At 37.5% G+C, this 22,024-nt stretch overlaps 1 protein-coding gene and 1 pseudogene across 2 annotated transcripts in view; both read right to left on the bottom strand.

Moving 5' to 3' along the window:
* The window catches only part of LOC311082261 (scavenger receptor cysteine-rich type 1 protein M130-like), a 49,261-nt pseudogene that overhangs the window by 11,867 nt on the left and 15,370 nt on the right, over positions 1–22,024 (bottom strand). Inside the window, exons 12-15 of the transcript in view lie at positions 1,163–1,222; positions 913–981; positions 742–810; positions 537–587 (exon numbers count right to left, since the gene is read on the bottom strand). The product of the transcript in view is annotated as a scavenger receptor cysteine-rich type 1 protein M130-like (transcript). The remainder of the gene's footprint in view (positions 1–536; positions 588–741; positions 811–912; positions 982–1,162; positions 1,223–22,024) is intronic.
* On the bottom strand, positions 1,409–21,487 carry LOC311081443 (scavenger receptor cysteine-rich type 1 protein M130-like; the record flags this gene model as incomplete). Its single annotated transcript, XM_084111980.1, has 16 exons — positions 1,409–1,512; positions 1,609–1,809; positions 1,923–2,237; positions 2,710–3,012; positions 5,177–5,494; positions 5,532–5,894; positions 5,983–6,297; positions 6,404–6,709; positions 6,853–7,167; positions 9,664–9,701; positions 11,695–12,073; positions 12,240–12,536; positions 13,977–14,291; positions 15,610–15,751; positions 15,992–16,039; positions 21,389–21,487. The coding sequence occupies 16 exons, from the start codon at positions 21,485–21,487 to the stop codon at positions 1,409–1,411; spliced, it is 3,858 nt and encodes a 1,285-aa protein (XP_083968106.1).

Genomic DNA, 22,024 nt, shown 5'->3' with positions numbered 1-22,024 from the left:
TTACATAAAAGATTGGTGGACAGCAGTGGAAACTTGTATCTAAGACACTTAAACTCTGCAGAAAACTTAAATGCTTTAAAAGATTTGATGCAGTGATTGTGGTTTCAGTTATAAAGTCCCTCCCTGTTTTCCTGGCTCCTCCCCCACATCATCATAGTCTGTTGGTAGAAAACAAGAGCAAAATAATTTATCAATATATGCTTTAAAAAGCATTACAAATGAACACATCAAAATTGGCAGTCAAGTTAAATGAACTATCATGATCGCAGAAATTTATATTTAAAAGTGATTATAAAAAACTAAACGTAAACGTTCAGTATAAGGTAAAAAGGTGTCAGTAACGTACCAAACATGTTACTCATATATTCCCTGATATTCTTCACATCATCATACTCCTCCTGAACACCCTCTAATATAAATGTTTCTATTATTAATTACATGAGTATAAATGCCACTATAATTTGACAATAAGACAATCAAATAAATAAACAAAGAAAAAAAAAATTTAATTTGAGAGAGTGATTTGAATCCCACACCTGCTTTATCATTGGAGAATTGTCGTACAATGATGACATCATCATAATTTTCTGGCAAATCAAAAGAGACAAATAAACAAAATAATGAAAAAATTAAATGCATCCATTAAATGTGCACAATTTGGGATTTTGAAACAGTGCAAATGTATAATTATGCATATAAATCTATATTGTTAAAACCTGTAAATGATAATAAGAAATAAACCTGTATCACGAGATCTCAGTCCAACAGTGATTATATCATCATAATTCTCAGGTGTGATTTGCTGCTCTTCTAAATGAGTTAACAGCAAGGAGGAAATAAACAAAAACTGCTTTAACTATTCAGAGGCCCAATAGTTCATTTAATTTAGTGAAATGAGTTCAAGTCACTGACCTTTATTTGACCCTTCAGTGGTGGTGATGTCATTATAGTAGTCAGGTGTGGCTCCTCCTGCAGAATTTGCTTTAAAAAGAGTAGATGAAAGAATTATCTGAATTATTACATGATGCTGAATGGTTTATATAATTTAAACTTAGTAACCTGGTAAGTGAATGTTTTTAATTAATTTACTGTAACATTCATTCATTTCTGTATGTAGAAGATAAGATTTGAGTTATATTGATTTATATTTGAGTCCTCTAACCTGAAAGAAGCTCATCAGCATCTTCATACCCAGAATGCTGTTCTTCTGAAAGGACACTTCCTATTATGGAGAAGTAGATTCATCGGACACACACGTTCACAATCGAAAATCAGCCAAAATCTCCACACTAACACTGTATAATTTCAGATAACATACAAAAGTCCCTCAAATGGATCTATGTGATTAACTCTACTCTCCGCTATGAATAAAGTGATTATCATCTCCTAAAATCAGACTCTATGACATTTACTCACCCCTCTGAGTGAAGAAAATCTGTCTATTAGTGGGTCTGTGATGAAGCTCCTCATAAACGGCCTCAGTCGTCGTCCTGTGTCTCCTCTTAGAGAGAGCTGTGAGTGTAGACAGACAAACCTGCTGTCAGTTCACAACACATGACTGATCACAAACTGAACAAGACAATATGACAGTCTCTGGATTTCTCCTACCTCTCCTCATCACTCTGTTCTGCTGAATCAGTATAAGCAGTGGCACTAAGAGCAGTAAGAGTAAAACTCCCAGTACAACCACAAGCACAGAGAGAGACACTGGAGGAGTTTGTGGAGGAGTGACTGATGTTGAGCGCACTGTCTGAGAAACTGGAGGAGAAGCTGATGTTGTTGTGGCAGGAGTAGTGGACACTGACAAATCTGGCAAAACAGACAAAATCATGCAAGTTCACAAAGTATTTGCAAAGTATTAGTTTTAGCATTAAACTTATGTAAAATAATTTGACTAATATTGCTCAGTGTTTTGCTCTGACTTGCACAGGTGAGTCCAGCGTGCTCTTTGTGGGAGCAGTCAGTGTGGTTCTTCAGGGAGAGAGGACAGTCCCACAGGTGAATCTCATTCCCTCTGCACTCGACTCTGTTCAGCCACACAACACCTTCACCAGCACCAAAGACTGAATTCCCATCAGCCCTCAGTGCTGCTCCACAACCCAGCTGCCTGCAGACCACCTGAGCATCGCTGATGTCCCACAGATCAGCACAGACTGAACCCCACACAGCGTTATGATACACCTCCAGCCTCCCAGAGCACCGGCCCAAACCTCCACTCAGTCTGAGAGGAACATGATCTAAATCACACACAGCAACATCACTGACCAGCTTCAGCATACCATTCACAACAAAACACATGGAAGCTTAACTAAGACAGCTTTAAATGTATTATTAGTGGATTACATTTATAAACTTGATTATGATTTTTAAATGTAAATAAATTGTTTAAATGCACATTTTAATGGAAAACAGTCTTAATTTAAAAATCTTACTTGAACACTGTCTCTGGTGAGGAGATGGAGAGGTAGAACATGTCAGACGACTGAGAGGAGACTCACGACTTTCATCCTCTGAGATTAAATATTAACAGAACTTCTCTCAGTGAAACATATCAATGTGAAAACAAAATTTAAGCCTCATAAATGATTGTGGCTCTGTCCATCAAGTTAGTTTAGTCTTTCAGAAACAGTTTATTCACCACATTATATACAAACGTGTTTAAAGAAACATAACTACTGACCATCTTACATTATTTAAACATAATCTCACCTGAGCAGGTGATTTTGGCCACTTCATTATTATTACAGTAGTTCTGTCCCCAGGGTGAAGATGGACACTGCCACAGATTGGAATCATGTGGTCGACATTTCACTTTATCCAGCCAGTTACGAGCTGATTCCAGTCTTGGTGTAGAATCAGACACAACACCAGATCTTCCACAGTTTAGCTCTTGACAGATCAGACTCACTGTGTCTGTGTTCATCTGGTTCCAGCACACATTACCCCAGGATCCATTGTAGAAAACCTCCACATTCCCTTCACAGCCCTCAGTTAACCTGATCTCTTTAAACTCTAGATGGCAACATGAACACAACCTCTGATTTCATCCAACCCCATTCATTTCAACCACAAACACATACAGGTAACATTACATATATACAGAGGTTGGACAATGAAACTGAAACACTGGCCAATAAAGTGTTGGAGGTTTAATGCCTATATATGCCTATATGTTTATATATCTGGTGGCCAATCTTCACTGATTTTACATTCCATCAGCAAGAGCAGAATGTGAGAAGGTTGAATTAGCAGAGCAACAGCACAGCTGTACATAAAATATTGCAATCCACACAACATAATGGGAGACATATCAGAGTTCAAAAGAGGACAAATTGTTGGTGCGCATCTCGCTGGCTCATCTGTGATTAGAACAACAAGTCTTTGTGGTGTATCGAGAGCTATAGTATCCAGGGTAATGTCGGCATACCACCATGTAGGACGAACAGCATCCAACAGGATTAACTGTCGACACATGAGGAAGCTACTATGAGGATATCCAGGTACTAACCCGGATTGTAACAAAAAAACATAAAACCACAGCTGCCCAACTCACCGCAGAATTAAATCCGCACCTTTACTCTCCTGTTTCCAACTAAACTGTTAGTCGGGAGTTCCACATGGAACACATGGTCGGGCTGCTATAGCCAAACCTTTGGTCACTCGTGACAATGCCAAATGTCAGTTTCATCATTGGACTGTGGACAATGTGAAACATGTTACAGTGTGGAGAAGCCCTAAAGAGGCTTAACACCCGGACTGTTGCGTTCCCACAGTAAAGCACAGAGGTGGATCAGTGATGGTTTGGGCTGCAATATCATGGCATTCCCTACTGTGCTTGATGGGCATGTAAGGCCCGCTATATTGGTCCAATCTCGGTTCGCCAATACACGGGGAAGGTTATCACGTGTTACTGTCCTTTTCTCGAGGCAAAGTATTTTGTGATTAAATGCAATATATTCATCATATATTTACTCGTTTATTTAATCTGACTCCATAAATGAAAAGGTTTTAATGATATCTGTGGACCATTGAGTGAATGTTTGACTATTCAGTTTAACTCTTCAATGAAAATAATATCAAAGTCAGTTAGAATAATCAAATATAACAATTTATTATGTCAGGTAAATTTATCATGCCAATTTCATAATCAATTCAAAGATAATCGATACAAAACATCAAATCCTTTGGAATAGAGAGAAGATGCAAACCCAACTTTAAGAAATACATGAGGCTGAGAGATCTCACTCTCAGCCGCACGGACCAATCTGAAGTACAGAAAAGGCCCGATCTCCCTGCTGCATTTCATTAAATAGTCAGACCTCTTTCACATGGAAACGTGCTAACAAAAGAAATTTGCATTCAGAGGTAGCACCTCTGGGTGTAGGGAGACCATTTGTCTAGATGCCAACCCCTCCTTGTGTGCTAGTTATCCATATACTTTCAAGAACCTTATTACCTTTTGTTTCACTTATTTGGAAATAGGACATTTGTACCAGTCATTTTACCAGATGTACCAGACATTTTAAATGATACCAAACATGAAAATACTCTGTGATAATCATTCAACATTAAACTATACATTTTCTTGGGTGATCTTCAGGTGATCATCTGAGCATGAGAGAGAGGGGGTGAGGGGAGAGGGATAGAGATGTAGATTCGGATGACTCGGAGGTGAGACTTTCGTCTTGATGGTGCATGAGGGGGCCATTTCAAATGGTAATCTCCAGAGAGGTCCTTTTGTCCTCTCAGGGTCTGGTCATCCCCCGAAACAGACTGTCTGGAATTTCCTAATTTATCAATTCTTACAGGCACGTCACTGCCAAAGACTACCAAACCATTCTGGAGAACCATGTGCACCTAATGGTTCAAGCATTGTACCCTGAAGCACATTGTGCCGTGTATCAGCATAATAATGCTACACACAGCAAGACTTGTGACCACATCTGGCCACTATAAAGGACTTATATCTGTCATTCCCAAGACAAATTGATGCTGCAAAAGGAGTCTACTAATAAACTACACCATACTAATAAATTATTGTGGTCTCAAACCACAGTTTCAGTTTCGCTGTAGAACCCCAGTATGTGTAACTGAAAATTTTTAGATATTCCCAAAAGATATTTTAGATTTAAATGAATAACTGAATAACAATTTTTCACAACACTGAAATGTTTACCTGAGCACACGACTCCTACATCCTCCTTGTGTTGACAGTCATGTTTCCCCCAGCCTGGAGAAGAGCAGTTCCACAGGGACGTCTCATTCCCCTCACACTCCACCTCATCCAGCCATATGGGTCCAGAACCAGGACCAAACCAGGCTGGTACCTGCTGGTTACTGAGGGCCACTCCACACTGCAGCTGTCTGCACACCACATGGGCATCTTTAATATCCCAGGAGTCATCACACACTGTCCCCCATGAGCCGCTGTGAAAAACCTCCAGCCTCCCTGCACAGTCTCCCCCAGAACCCACCAGCCTGATGGACCCGCGACCTGATATTCAGAGAGAGAAAAACACATTATTGATCACTAACAACTGAAGAATCTGCCCAGATGTTGTTGTTCTCACCAAGGCAGGTGATTGACAGCTGTTGTGTGGAGCTGCAGTTGAGAGTTTGTGGAGAGCTGCAGTTCCCCAGATGAGCTTCACTCCCAGAGCACTGGAAGCCCGTCACACACTCATGACTGTGTTCAGGACTGGATGAAGAGGAGCCGGAGAAGTTCAGCACAGAGCCACAGCCCAGCTGTCTGCAGACCACAGAGGATTCAGTGAGACTCCAAGAGTCCAGCAGAACTCTCCTCCAGACCTGATGGATGGAAACTTCCAGCTCCCCCTCACACTGTCTCTCTCCAGACAACCGCACCAGACCATCATGAACAGCCAGAGAGGAATCTGAGTGAAAGATGTGGCATTTAATTAAGTCATTGCAAGATTTATATAGGTAATTTATAACTGTTTTTCTTAAATAAAATCCCCTCACTAGAGCAAATTACTCCAACATCTCGTCTATAAGAACATTCAGCTCGACTCCATGAAGAGACGGAACATTCTGAGAGTTTTGTTTCATTCCCGTCACAATCAAACACATCAGCCCAGATTTCACCACTTCCCTCTCCAAACCAGTCTGATCCCACAACAGACACAGCAATCCCACAATTCAGCTGTCTACAGAGCACACTGGCAGCTCTCATATCCCAGCATGCATCACACACTGTGCCCCATTTACTGAAGTACTGACGTTCAACTCGACCAGAACAGACGTCAGGACCGTTGACCAGTCTGAGGTCAGTGTAACCTGGACAAAGAACAGAGAGTTTAGTTAAACAGTATATTCAAATAAATGTTTAAAAAAAGCTTCTTTGTGATTATCTCAATAAGTTGAAATCTTTCTGCTTCATTACCAGAACATAACAGTCCAATGTCATTCTCATGGGTACAGTTGTATTTGAGAGAAGATGATGTTGGACAGAAAGATATATAAGACTCATTTCCTCTGCACTGAATCTCTTGTGTCCACATCTGAGCGTCTCCTTTTCCAAAAGCATCTTCTCCCAGCACCTGTACAGGAGCCCCACAGTCCAGCTCTCTACACAAAACCTCTGCATCCTGCTGGTCAAAGGCAGCGTCACACACTGAGACCCACGACTGATCATCAAGTATCTCTAACCTCCCAGAGCACAGGTGAGATCCATTAACGAGTCTGAAAGCTTGATGACCTGTTAATATGACAGTGCACAGCAGACAAAGACAAATGCTTGATAGTTAAATACAATAAACATATAAACAGTTTTCCAAAAAAAATATTATTTATGTCACAACAAATTAATGGTCAATCAGTTAAATTATTCACCCGAACAGATGACACCGGCATCATAATTGTGAGTACAGTCATGTACGCCCCATCCTGTTGACCCACAGTTCTTCAGTGTAGACTCTGATCCAGCACATAACACAATAGTCATCCAGATTGGTCCTGATCCTTGTCCAAAATGAGCATCACTCAGAGCATCTACAGGTTCTCCACAGTCCAGCTCTCTACACACCACTGCAGCTTCAGTCATATCCCAGCCAAGATCACACACTGTTCCCCACTGACCTCTATGAAGAACCTCAACCCTACCAGCACAGCGACTGCTGCCACCAACCAGCCTCACATTCTTTTCATCTAAGTGACAGAAAAATACAGATAGAGACTGTAGGTGCACTGGTAAAGCACACTGGCTCACTACACATTTAGACACTGATTTTTCAATTCACGGTGATAGGTGCTTGTGTCATAAAATTTCACCACTGGTATTTTAACAACACACAACATCTTTCAGACATTTTTTATGCTGTTTAAAATATGTTATGAAATATACTTTGATTGTTGTTATATATATATATATATATATATATATATATATATATATCACTGATTCTTGGGAATTTGGATAAAACAGGTTTTAATTTTGAAAATAAAAAGTTAGTAAAATTACAAAATCTGAAGATATATTATTATAGACCAAGGTCTTGGCTGTTCAGCAATATATCGGTGCAACCTCCTCATTTTGTATTTTTTTCATAAAATAGGCGTTTTTCCAGTTATTACTTTGTTTTTGTCAACACCGTCAGACACAATAAAAAGCAAATAATTTTTTATTTATTTGGTCTAATATGTATTTAGAGTTTTTAAATCATTATCTGGAATTCTTAGTACACATATTTGCTGTTAAGTGTTAAATATTCACTTTTTTTCATGTTTTATACTGTTTCACGTGTACTCCTTTAAAAGATCTAACATCATACAACGTTTACTTTAAGCCTAAATAGAAAAAGTTATGTTTTTTTATTTAACAAACATATTTTTTGTATTAAAAGATACCATTACTTTAATAACTCAACAGCACTGAAGAAACATATTGTAAGCATATTCATTTAAAACAAATAAAACTCCCTCTGACGGTGGTGACACTAATCTGACGGTGGTGACAGTGTCCTCATTACAACATACAATTCCAAAATTTATACAACTCAAGTCAATGGCTTCTTGCTTAACAACTTTATTTAACTATTTGGTCCAAAAAATAACAATCCTGAGCACTGTGATAAACATTTAGCCTGCCTACTCCGAGCTGGATCGTGTATGGCCTGATCCACCGGACTGTTTGGGGGAGTTTCTAGGTGATCTGAGCCCTTTCTCTTACGTTCTCTTGATACTTGTTGTCTATGTTTCCAAGCCTTTCTCTGACTTCTCTTTTCCCTTTCATTCAAGTCATTGCAATTTTTTTAGCTTCCCTTCCTCCACCCTCTTCTTCCATCTTTGCCTTTCCGTTCTGAGGTATTCCTCCTTTAAAGGAGAACTTGGCAACTTTTTTAACTTAATAAAACTGTCTAGAAATAATTTGGATGGTTAAACAACCTGTTCTGGTGATATTGGTGACTTTCCCCGCTCCCCCCAGCGTTCCCATGCGGAAAACCAACCTTGCAACTTGGGGACTACCGTCCCGGCAAGATAGAAATTGGAAGTCTTGTGAGAAGCGAGAACGAGAAGCGAGAAACACGAACTGCTTTACAGCAATTCGACATAAACACATGCCATATGATACTGTGTATGATGTATTACCCACCTCGGCCGGCTACGATAATAACATATGCACATGAGCAGTGGTAGAAAGGGGGAGGAGGGTGCCTCAAGTGAGTTTTTTTTATGACTGTGTTGTGAAATATACGGCCCACAGCTGTAGGGGGAGCTCTTTGAGAAAACACGCGACAAAAAAAGTGAAGATCAGTGAAGAAATTACTAGAGTTGCCGAGTTCTGCTTTAACTCTTCCTCACTGTGTATTATCTCTCTCCGCTTCTTTTGATATTCCCTGTTTCTTCTCCTCCACAGATAGCTGCTACCTAGCCATAACTTCCTAAAATACATAAAGTCAAAGTTGACCTAAAGTAATGACTATGAAATTGGGGGGGAATTACAGTGAATGTTAGATTTAATTAAATGTTGTCATGCCATTTTCATTTGGCTTTAGTCATGGGAGATGCATAGCCTACAAGGGATATTGTATGTGCTATATAGGTAGGTAGTAGGTGCACTATGTGCATTCCAAATGACGTAAGCCAAATGAACATGGCATAATAGTGAATTGAAAGAATGGTTACCAATGGTTATACTGCAGTTAGGTCCGGTCTAATTACACTGAACAAAATTATAAACGCAACACTTTTGTTTTTGCCCCCATTTTTCATGAGCTGAACTCAAAGATCTCAGACTTTTTCTATGTACACAAAAAGCCTGTTTCTCTCAAATATTGTTCACAAATCTGTCTAAATCTGTGTTAGTGAGCACTTCTCCTTTGCCGAGATAATCCATCCACCTCACAGGTGTGGCATATCAAGATGCTGATTAGACAGCATGATTATTGCACAGGTGTACCTTAGGCTGGCCAAAATAAAAGGCCACTCTAAAATGTGCAGTTTCATCGCACAGCACATTCCAACAGATGTCGCAAGTTTTGAGGGAGCCTGCAATTGGCATGCTGACTGCAGGAATGTCCAGCAGAGCTGTTTCCCATGAATTTAATGTTCATTTCTCTACCATAAGCAGTCTCCAAAGGCGTTTCAGAGAAACTCGTGTTCGTGAGGATGTTCATGGATATCCACGAACATCCTCACTCTCACTCGTGCTATATTGCTTAATAGTAGCATGCTGTGTAGGCCTGTATGGAAGAAATATAGGGAGAATTACATAAATACAAATATAAAACAGGTTAATGAAACATTACAGGCCATATTGGTATTTATTGTGATCAACAATTATATTCTAGCCTTCGTTGAGGACCATTTGGAGGTTTTTGTCACCACCGTCAGACTGTACGTCACCACCGTCAGACAGAAAACCTGACGGTGGTGACGTATGACGGTGGTGACAAAATCTACTCTTTCACATGATATGCATGAGTTGTTCACATTAGCCATCTTTTTTTCCCTCTGTTGCTATCTACTTCAGACCTCTTCTTAAAAAGTATACATTTATGTCATAATCTAATCTAATATTTTTTTATACAAAAGAGACGGTGTTGACATGTTATGGTTGTGACAGTAGCAGTGTCCAAAAATATGAACAAGTCTAAGAGAAATTAGCAAACTTACAGGAGCTTGAGTGATCTTGAAGCATGCAGAAGAGTTGAAGGTTTGAAAATGGGGTCCCCAGGAATTAAGTTGACCTTGTAGTTGCCTGATTTTATTGCTTTTTATAAATATCTGACGGTGGTGACGGATATGTGGGACACATTTTGAGCAACCACAAAATAATTGTAATATGTATTAAAAACTACAAACAGTGAGTTTTGAACAATATTTACTATGTACTCTTTCATGTGGTAAAGATATTTTTCAATTTAATTATTACGTTTTGTTTTTTTAATCAAGTTGAAATGATTATCTCCTATCCGAGGACAACTGATTTTGTAGGCAATGGGCCAGCATATAATCATTAAATTAATACAAATTAAAAATAAACCTATAAAATAACCTTACATATGTGCAAAGGACCCCCTGATTATAACCTTGATTCTTTTTATTCATTAAAATGTTATTAATTTCCAACAGAATTAGCACTTTTCTTCGTGGGACATGTTTTATCCAAATTCCCAAGAATCAGTGATATATATATATATATATATATATATTAAACATTTTAGCCAAATTATAATTATAAACAATTACTACACTGTTCACTACCTATCTACTGATGTTTATACTGACATATAATTAAATAATGATTTTTCTTTTCAAATCTTCTATCACATATCATGATGATATTGTGTTGGTTTGTGCGATTTGTTTTGAACCTAACAGAATTTCCATTAAGGGGAACGTAGTGAGCATCTAGTTTTTGGAGTGCATTGTGGGATTTTTAGGGAGTGAACATTCCAGTGAACTTGAAGGATTTTGTGATTGAGACAGACCTTAAAATGGCTGGATCCTTGGTCAGTGTTCTGACTGTGAAATATGAAGCTGACTGAGATGTGCCCTATTAGTAAAAGGTATGATATTACTATATTCTTTTAACTCACCAGCACAGATCAGCCCCTGGTAATGATCATGTGAACAGCTGTTTTTGTGTAAGGATGTTGGACAGAGGTGAATCTGAGACTCATTTCCTCTGCACTGAATCTCTTGTGTCCACATCTGAGCGTCTCCTTTGCCAAAAGCATCTTCTCCCAGCACCTGTACAGGAGCCCCACAGTCCAGCTCTCTACACACAACCTCTGCATCCTGCTGGTCAAAGGCAGCGTCACACACTGAAACCCACGACTGATCATCAAGTATCTCTAACTTCCCAGAGCAACTTGAGTTTCCAATAAGCCTGACACCTGAAGTAGCAAGAGATAAGAAACGTTTCTATTTTGTTTATCTAAAGGTGTGTAATTCTTGTCATTATTGTTCTACCATAAAGCACCACTTATTAATGTGAAAGGAATAAAATAGTCAAATTACTCAATTTCTCATGTCAATCCATATCATCTGACTTTAATTTTTATGGAACATAAAAGGGGAATTTTACAGAATATCCTGGTACTCTTTTCAATATAATGAGAGTAAAATAAGAAAAAGAAAAAAAAACATTGTGTGCTCTACAGAACAAAGTCATAGAGTTTTGAAAAGACACAAAGTAAATGATGACTGATTTTTCATTTTTGTTTGAACTTTCCCTTTAAGGCAGTTGAATTATCAGTGATGTAAAAACAGTGCAGGGTTTGGAGCAGTTTACCTGAGCAGATTACTCCTGCATATTTAGTATGATCACAGTTATAAAAACCCCAATTTACTGTTCCACAGTTCTTCAGTGTAGATTCTGATCCTAAACATATCTTGCGATTTGTCCAGATTGGTCCTGATCCTGGTCCAAAATGAGCATCACCAAGAGCATCTACAGGTTCTCCACAGTCCAGCTCTCTACACACCACTGCAGCATCAGCCATATCCCAGCCAACATCACACACTGTTCCCCACTGACCTCTATGAAGAACCTCCACTCTACCAGCACAGCGACTGCTACCATTTACCAGCCTCACTCTCAAATTGTCTATAAAATAAATAAAGAGGGAGTGAAGACATATGGACAAAAGGAAATGAGGAAAAAAGCCTCACAATAAGAGAAAAAACTATGATAAAATTTACTAATATTTACTATAGAATTTGGGAACATTAAATATGATTTCAGTTTATTTAAAAAAGGCTCAAACCTGCACACACCAGTCCAACATCATTTTCATGTGAACAGTTGTTTTCATGTGATGGTGATGTTGGACAGAGGTGAATCTGAGACTCATTTCCTCTGCACTGAATCTCTTGTGTCCACATCTGAGCGTCTCCTTTGCCAAAAGCATGTTCTCCCAGCACCTGTACAGGAGCCCCACAGTCCAGCTCTCTACACACAACCTCTGCATCCTGCTGGTCAAAGGCAGCGTCACACACTGAAACCCACGACTGATCATCAAGTATCTCTAACCTCCCAGAGCAGCGAGAACCTCCAACCAGCCGGACTTCTGAAAGAACAACACAGGAAAAAAAAAAAAAATTAAAGTTAAAGAACTTCAATAATGAGTCAGTCATATAATCAATATATCAATCAACGAGAAATCATATTTTCCTTTATCTTCTGAAATAAAATATATATTATGAAAACATATTATAAATGTCAGCAAAACTTTTTCCTAGTCCAAAAGGACTTGAAAGTAACCTACAAAAACAGCTCATATACAAAACAGTGAATAGTTATTGTTACTGTAAATGCATTACATGACTGCCCACATTTCAACATTTTCATGTCAACAATGTTTATGAATGAATCATATCAGGGAATTACATTAGAATGTTAGAAGCAAGTTAGAAACAAGCTTCTAAATGTTATTTTTAACAAGGTCTCTGATTATTTCAGTCTGACCTTAACAGTTTGTGCTGTCAAAAAGAAGCTGGAAAATGGTCACAAAAAATGAAATTATGACTGCTTTTGGTGCAATTGTTTTGTACATCAAGACAGGATTTTTAGCTTTAGCTTACCTGAACAAATGACTTGAGCGCTCTTATCAAGACACACATCAAGATCAGTTGGTTGTATGAATCCACATTTCTTAAGTGTAGACTCTGATCCAGTACACATTGCATTTTTCATCCGAAATGGTTTTGATCCCAGTCCAAAATGAGCATCACCCAGAGCATCTACAGGTTCTCCACAGTCCAGCTCTCTACACACCACTGCAGCATCAGCCATATCCCAACCAGCTCCACACACTGTTCCCCACTGACCTCTATGAAGAACCTCCACTCTACCAGCACAGCGACTGCTGCCATTTACCAGCCTCACATTTATTATGTCTATGAATGTAAGAGAAAAGGCTATTGTAAATTTAAATTGTTATAATAAAATGAAATGAAATGTGCTTTGTTGTAATTTGAACTGTTACCAGCACACAGCAAACCAATGTTGTGCTCATGTGAACAGTTGTTTTCATCTAACGGTGATGTTGGACAGAAGTGAATCTGAGACTCATTTCCTCTGCACTGAATCTCTTGTGTCCACATCTGAGCGTCTCCTTTGCCAAAAGCATCTTCTCCCAGCACCTGTACAGGAGCCCCACAGTCCAGCTCTCTACACACAACCTCTGCATCCTGCTGGTCAAAGGCAGCGTCACACACTGAAACCCACGACTGATCATCAAGTATCTCTAACCTCCCAGAGCAGCGAGAACCTCCAACCAGCCGGACTTCTAAATAAGACAACACAGATCAACAAAAGCATGGCTTATTTATGGGGCTTCAAGATAATGATTTGTACATCAAAGCCATTTTATTTTTAGTCTTATAATGAATAAAGTAAAAACACAAAATAAAAACATAACAAATATAAATTAGAATACCCTGAATATTCTTTAAAAATTAGAAGCCAATCAGGAAGTGCATATGAATTTTAATGTAAAATACTTTACCTGAGCAAATGACTCCAGCATCTCTTCTATGATCACAGTTGCTTTGACCCCATCCAAATGATCCACAGTTCTTCAGTGTAGACTCTGATCCAGTACACGTGACACCACTCAACCAGATTGGTCCTGATCCTGGTCCAAAATGAGCATCACTCAGAGCATCTACAGGTTCTCCACAGTCCAGCTCTCTACACACCACTGCAGCATCAGCCGAATCCCAGTAATCATCACACACTGTTCCCCACTGACCTCTATGAAGAACCTCCACTGTACCAGCACAGCGACTGTGACCACCAACCAGCCTCACATTCACACTGTCTAAATATTAAGCAGTAACAAATGAGAGATGAAAGATGAAGGGATGAGAGTTCAATTTACAGCATTACAAAGTGGGTCAACTGGGAAAATGGGACACATACGTCTGAATATTTAAAATGAATATTCAGAGTTCAATACAAGTTTAGCTCAATCAACATCATAGATATGTTTAACAAAAAAAATAATTATGCTGACTCCCTTTTATTAAAAAGAAAATTAGGGTTTAAATATTATAATTTTATAAATCAATTATCCTAAAATGCATTATTGTTTCAGCTGTTAAGAAGTAAAAACAATTACTGGGTTTATACCATTATGTTGTCATGGAAACAAAGTTTAAAACTGGAAATAACTTTGCCCAGAAAAGGTTAGTAATAATTTTTTTCCACACTATAATCATGTTAACACATATTTGTTTACGTCTTGTTTCTATATTATTAAGACAGTAAAGTTTACGTTGATTTATGTTAATTTTGATAACAAAATTATGTTGATTGAGCTTAAACTATATTGTATTTTTTTAATATATATTTTCCCTCTATATAGTTCTTCTGTAGCTGAGGTCTTGGCATTGTTTAAGACACTAACATTGTAACCCTATAAAAGGCCTTGTTTGTTGTTGTCTTGATTGTCATGATCACAACTTCTTGACATAACATCATACAGCATTTATCCTGCTGGATTATGAATGAGTGATTGTTTTTCTTTTTTTATGAAAATGTTAATGGGACTTGCTCAAGCTAACATGTCTGTCACTAATATTTCCAAATCAATGTTTATCAAATCAGAACTCCAAATGTGTGATCAATTTTACGGCCACCCAACTCGAGGGACAGAGACGCCTGCATGGTTATAGAATAATGTTTGACACATGGCGATTAAATCGTTTTCAACCAGAGAAAAGGTGATCAATGTATGATTTTTTAGATAACAGAAGATTGAGACAACATTTACAATGTTGATATCACATGACAAATTTAATTGCAATCAAAAGACAACAAGACAAAAAAACTACAATAATGACCTCTTAGGGTTTCAATTAATAAACATTAATATTGTTTTGATAATGATATATTATATTGAATAAAAAAGAAGACACTCATGTAAAACTTATTTATAGCTCTTTATAAATTGACAGAGAGAGAAAGAGAAAGAGATAAACTGCCTGTTAAACACAGGAGCACATTCAATATATTGTGACGATGTGATTACACGGGCATCTAAAAAAAACACATTACAGTATAGTTTAATTTTAAGATCTTAAATAACATAGCATTTAACCCATCATTTAAAAAAATAATAATTCATGTGTACTTACCAGCTGTGATGAGTATTATAACTGAAGACAGTAAAATGAGTGTCAGGCATCTCTCCATCTCTCTCTGCTTGATTAATTCAACATCCAGTACAAGCTTCTCCGCACTGATGATACAGAAGTACAGGCGTCCTCTCTCAGCCCCCTTAATGAGAGAGAAAGAGGTTCAAAACCCTCCAATCACACTCGCTGTTACCTTATTAGACAGAACAGAGGAAATCATCAAACAACTTCAGTGACAAATCAGACCAGGCTTTTATGACTTTCTCCATATATATATATATATAACTGTGAACTCCTCCTCCCCACCCATCAAGACTGAGGGGATGCAGAAATACACACACACACACACACACACACACACACACACACACACTTGACTTACAGGAGACAGGAAACTCTCCAGTTTATTTACAGCATCAAAGCCCAACACCTGCAGAGAAGAGATAAAAGCACTGATAAATAACTGTGATATTATGTTAGCATGATATTAACACGTAATAAACTAAACTATTTAATTTAAATACCATTGCCAAATAGCATTTTTTTTAAGTTAAAAAGAGGCAGAAAAGACAATCTCCTTAAAATGTATATTTGTGAAACATCTCATCACTTTCTCATATTGCACCAAAGTGGTTTGTTTCAAATGGCCCACAAAAACCCTCTTCATTTTGTGTCCAGCAGAGTGAGCCTGTGTGCTTCATTACTAAAGCGCACTTGTAGGGGGAGACCAGGGACAGTTGCAACATGGGGATGGTTGTCCCCAACATGTAATTTTTCTCCAATCAGAAACAAGCTAGAGTGATGACACTCATACTGTACATGCACAGTTAGACCCTCCCCCCACTAAGAAGACAGAAGACATATTCAACATCTGCTGCTGCATTTATTGAACAAAACTTGTTTTGGAGGTATGAAAGTACATTTTTTCATGAGATATATTTTTGTCATACTGTCCCTGACATTTTGTATGAATTAATCAAAACTTACTTAGTTTGAATTATTGTTCTGTTGACTTCTAAGTGACATGGTTAGCATGTGTCAAAGTCAGTGTGTCTAGCAGGAATATGATGTTCTGTCATGGCTGATAGGTTTGGGGACGGCTGCAACAAGTTATAAATTGCATGTTTAATAAAGGTTTGTTGCATTGCAAATTGTTCAATTCTTCGTGTCTAACACTGAAATATGGAGAGATTGAATAGCATCTGTAACACCTGCACACTGAATCTATGTAGGACTATGTTCTACACATAAACAAAAAAAAACCTCAATAACTGTTATTTGATAAATATGACTAAATAAATAACTTATAGGCTACAATAATATTATTGAAATAAAATAATACTATAATATTATAGTAGGCCTAAAACAGTTAATATTTTCAGAATTATATGCTCATTGAGACAAAAAGCTAAAATTAATTAGAGAAATTTAAGGTATTTTTAATGTGTTGCAACCGTCCCATGGTTGTGTTGCTACTGTTCCCTGGGTCGGGGTCAGTTGCAACATCTGACTTCTTCCATTCAAATAAATACTGTGAACGATATGTCATATAATCATCTTTAAATGGTATGGGTAATTAGCAGACAGATGCAAGTTTAATATATACAAATTTGGTTGGTCTAGTCCAAATAGTCTCTGAGTAACTGAGAGAAATGCAAAAAGTGTTGCAACTGTCCCCGGTCTCCCCTATAGAGTGGTGAAGGGATGATGTATTTTTGTAGGCCAAAACCTACGGGTGACGTCACGGACACTACGTCCATATTTTTTTACAGTCTATGGCCAAAACCCAGAAACATATTAAGTCAATGTTTTTTTTTTTTTTAAATATGTTTCTGGTTAAATGCTTGAAATAAGGCCTGTGGTTAAAACAAGCTCAAGATATTTTCACGTTTTATTTAACAATATAAAATACATCAGTAATATGCTCTTGTGATTTAAAAAAAAAAAGCTTTTGTCTTTTAAAATGCTGTTGCTAACAAGTGGCTAAATGGGAGTAAATAACGGTTCTGTCTCTTTGGTTTATATTGTTCTTGGTTTTGTGATAGAGCCTGACACTCCTGTATTTTCTTGTCTTTGCCTTTTGCTCAGCACTCATGTCATGTTTGGTATCGCTTCTGTGTCGGGATTCGGACATTCATGCTGTGTGTCATTCATTCAGTGTTTGACTTCTGTTGTGAGTTCATGGAATGAGCATTCGCTCATCCTCGTGCTGCTGTCCGTGTGTTTTGTGCTTGTGAAAAACGCCACAACTGCTTTTTCGCAACTTTCAAAAAGAGTAAAAAATTAGAGAGAGATTGATAATGGCGGTCAGAAGAGAGAAATATGTCAACTTTACTGTCATAGTCGCTGTATTAGAAACACACTCACAGCAGTATTAACAAGAATATAATAGGCTACAAATAGGGCCCTTTTTTAAGGATCTAAGCGCATGGTCTAAAGTGCATGGCGCAAGCGCACTTAGTGTGTGTCCGAACCCACTTTTGCTAGTTTAACAACGGGAAAAATGGTCGATGCAACCGGTCCATGGTGTAAAAGGGTCTTCCCAATTCTCTTAATGAGTAATGTTTTACACTTGACGCCGCATTGCGCCGGGTATATAGGGCCCATAGTGTTATATGTAGCCTACATACATTTAAAGGGATAGTTCACCCAAAAATGAAAATTCTATCATCGTTTACTCACCCTCAAGTTGTTCCAAACCTGTATGAGTTTCTTTGTTCTGCTGAACACAAAGGAAGATATTTGGAAGAATGTTTGTAACCAAACAGATCTCGGTCCCCATTGACTACCATAGTATATTTTTTTCCTACTATGGAAGTCAATGGGGACCGAGATCTGTAGCAGAACAAAGAAACTAGAAACGTGTAGGCTATCTAACTCCACAGTTACTCTCGCACTTCAAATGATTGTAGCCTACTTTTTTTGTATTTTTGTATTTTCAAATTACTTGTATTTTAATTAAATACTTTTTTCACAGCAGTATTTTGTATGTTTTTTAAATACATTTGATGAGTAAGTAGGCCTATTTGTAATTTGTAATTAAATACTTTTTGATGTATTTGTGTCCATCTCTGCGTGCCGTGTAGCAAGCAGCTTGTGTTTTAGACTAGCTGTGTGTGTTCATGTTGTCATGTTTTGTGTGAACACGTGGCTTATGAGTGTTAGCTGCCTGTTCATGTCTTGTTTTGTTTGGGCACATGGCTGGTGATTGTGGGGGGTGATATTTTGAAGCCCAAAAAAATGCATCCATCCATCATAAAAGTAATCCATACGTCTTCGTACAGATACTGTAAAAAGAAATTCCAGAGAAAAGGTCTGATGGGGGTTGATCAGATGGGCTGCAGTGTTAATTTTGTGTGAAATTGCATTTGTGTTTTTTCTGAAAAATTAAATTTCATATTGTATTTAAGTCAAGCACTTTTCAAGTACCTCTTCGTAAATATGGCTATTTTCAAGGGTTTTCCAGGACTCCAAAAAGTCAAATTCAAGTATCAGTACTTTAAGCACCTTGTACGAACCCTGGAAGGAGTATCGTAAGCTGTCCTATGCGCTTCCACATTCGTCATTGTGTCATGAGTTGGGTCAGGGGTTCCTCTTCCACCGCAAATCGCTGCATACAGCCATCTTCTTACAAAAACCCATTGCTTCGCTTCAGAAGACCTTTATTAAACCCCTGGGGCCATATGGATTATTTTTTTATGATGAATGGATGCATTTGTGGGGGGCTTTAAAATCTTGTTCCCCTTTCACTACCATTATAAAGCTTGGAAGAGCCAGGGTGTCTGAAAGAAGATAGTCATATACACCTTGGATGGCTTGAGGGTGAGTAAATCATGCTATCATATTCATTTTTGGTGAACTATTCCTTTAAATCAAACGGAGGCATGATTAACAGACTAATGTTGTGTTTCAAAGAAGACACATGGTTTACTCGGATTAAGTCAATGAAGATCAATACACACACACACACACTATAATTGCAACTCATCTTTATCCATAAAATGGCTGTAAAATTAGAAAAGATAGAATGGCTGTAAAATTGTGCATCAATAAAAAAAAAATAACCATGTCATTCATTTAAAATAATTGTATAACATTATAATTTGAAGACTGTTTTTGAAACACGGTATCAGACCATCTAAAACAGTAAAATTTGAAACCCACATATTATTGGAACACATATTGTTAATGAAGCCGGAGAGGTCTGCCCCTCAGTTTAACAGTTACAGGTAATCAAAACAATCAAAAAGGTAATTAACGCAAAGTAAAATTAATTTATCTAATTAATCTAAACTAATCTAATTGAGAGGTTTAATTCAAGTCTTTTGAGAAAAAACTCACAACTGCAAATGTATAGGCTGCCTATCTCCCAACTCGGACTTTATAACTCGCAATTCTGAGTAAAAAAGGGCAGGATACGAGTTTATATCTCGCAATTCCAATTTTCTTCTCAGAATTGTGAAATATAAACTCCTAATTGCGAGGGGAAAAGTCATAACTGTGAGGTATAAACTCAAAATTATTATTCTAATATTTTATATAATTATTATTATTATTATTATTTCATTCCGCGGCTTCCACTGTCATCATCACTTCCACACAGAACTGTCTTTTTCTACCACCAGGTAGACTCCGCCCACAAAGCACGTCATTGCTGCTTGCAAACACTTTCAAAATAATAAATACATTAAAAATAATAATAATATATATAAATTTTACCCTGTTAAATATTTTATGATTAAATATAAAATTAATATAGACACAAGATGCGCATTTTGCCATGAAACTGTTTATCATTTATTTTGGTCATGTTTCTAAATACAACTGAACAACTATTGAAAAATATAGACACATTTTTTTAAAGATTATCTTCAGCAAGATATATCTAACCTTTAAAGACATTATTTTTTAATACTTTGAGTTTGACCCCACTAAAAACAAAGCTTGCTTTGTGATAAATTAAAAAAAAATTCTAGGCCAATTTTTTATACATAGGCTGAATGTAAATTCACCAACAACAAACCAGTTTTTCTTGTTTTTTGAAAGAATTTAAAATATACCTTAACACTATGTCATAGCCAGTTAATAAGAAAGAAAGTAAAACAACCTCAATTTGTAATTACTTTAATTTGTACACTCTAATTGATGTATAAAACAATATACCCTCATGGTCTTTTTTTCTATCTTCTCCTATTTTTCCTTTATTTTTTTAGCAAATCATTGTTAACTTTCTTTCCGGTGTTTCAATTTTGTGTATAGTATACAAAGTTGTATATCATTAATTTAATCTATGTACGGTTTGCAATTATATATATATATATATATATATATATATATATATTTTTTTTTTTTAAAGGTCTATTTCTATTTGCTAACACCTTCTGAGGGGGGGGGGGGGGGTTACAGAGTATTAACTCAGTATAGGTATGTTGTTGTTGTAAGTTTGTAACTCTGAAGCTCTAAAAGAGAAACAAAGGAAGTTCTGCAAGAAGGGAATTTTCTAAACGGCAACAACATCCAAGGGTGTTTAAAATGAACACGGATCATACTTTACCACCAGGGTTATCAATTAATCCTATTTATAAGCTGCCTTTTCACACTGTACATTCCTATACTGTATATAGGCTAAAAAAAAAAAAAAAACAGTGCTTTTTTCCAGCAAATTTTTCTTATGTATAAATATTTGTATGAACATAAAAGATTGAGAAATAACATGAACTAATACAAAAGTAGCAGTCAGTATCTGGTGTGGCCAGCGGCTGCTTCAAGAGCATCTCACCCTCAACGACTGAGCCAGATTTGCCAGTTCTTGTTGTGAGATGTTACTCTGCTCTTCCACCAAGGAATTTACAAGTTTTAGGACACATCTGGGGGACATTGTGTCACACGTGGTTTGGCCTTGCAAGGCCCATCAGCTGTCCTTCCTGTCTCCCTATAGCACTGTCTTAGGCGTCTTAAATGACTGACATTGCAGTTTATTGCTCTGTTCACATCTGCAGTCCTCAAGCCTCCTGCAGCTGGTCTATGTTCACGCAGGTGACCAGAGACCCTGGGCATGTTTCTCCTGGAGTCAATGGAATGGCCTCTTTAGTGTCCTAAGTTATTGTAACTGTCACCTTAATTTTCAGTTGTGTAGTTTGTAATGTGATGATTAGCCTCATAGCTTGGTTGGCTTGGTTCAAACAGACTTTAAGTGCAGTGTGTAAAGCCCTCATGTTGTTTGCACAGTAGTTTCAGCATTTGAGGGGGAAAATGTCAAATGGTGAGAAAAAACAAGAAGAGACTGTTTTATTTTTACTTTTATAGTCCGAAAAGTCCATTCAGGATGCTAGAGGTAAAGTATGAGCAATGTGAAATGTTAATCATGATTCACTTCACTCAGGGTTCAGACTGACCCTGGGATAACCATTTAAAG

This window comes from Abramis brama (assembly GCF_963993115.1).
Source record: "Abramis brama genome assembly, chromosome: 4".
NCBI classification, from domain to species: domain Eukaryota; kingdom Metazoa; phylum Chordata; class Actinopteri; order Cypriniformes; family Leuciscidae; genus Abramis; species Abramis brama.
This window is presented reverse-complemented; position numbering and strand designations above follow the sequence as displayed.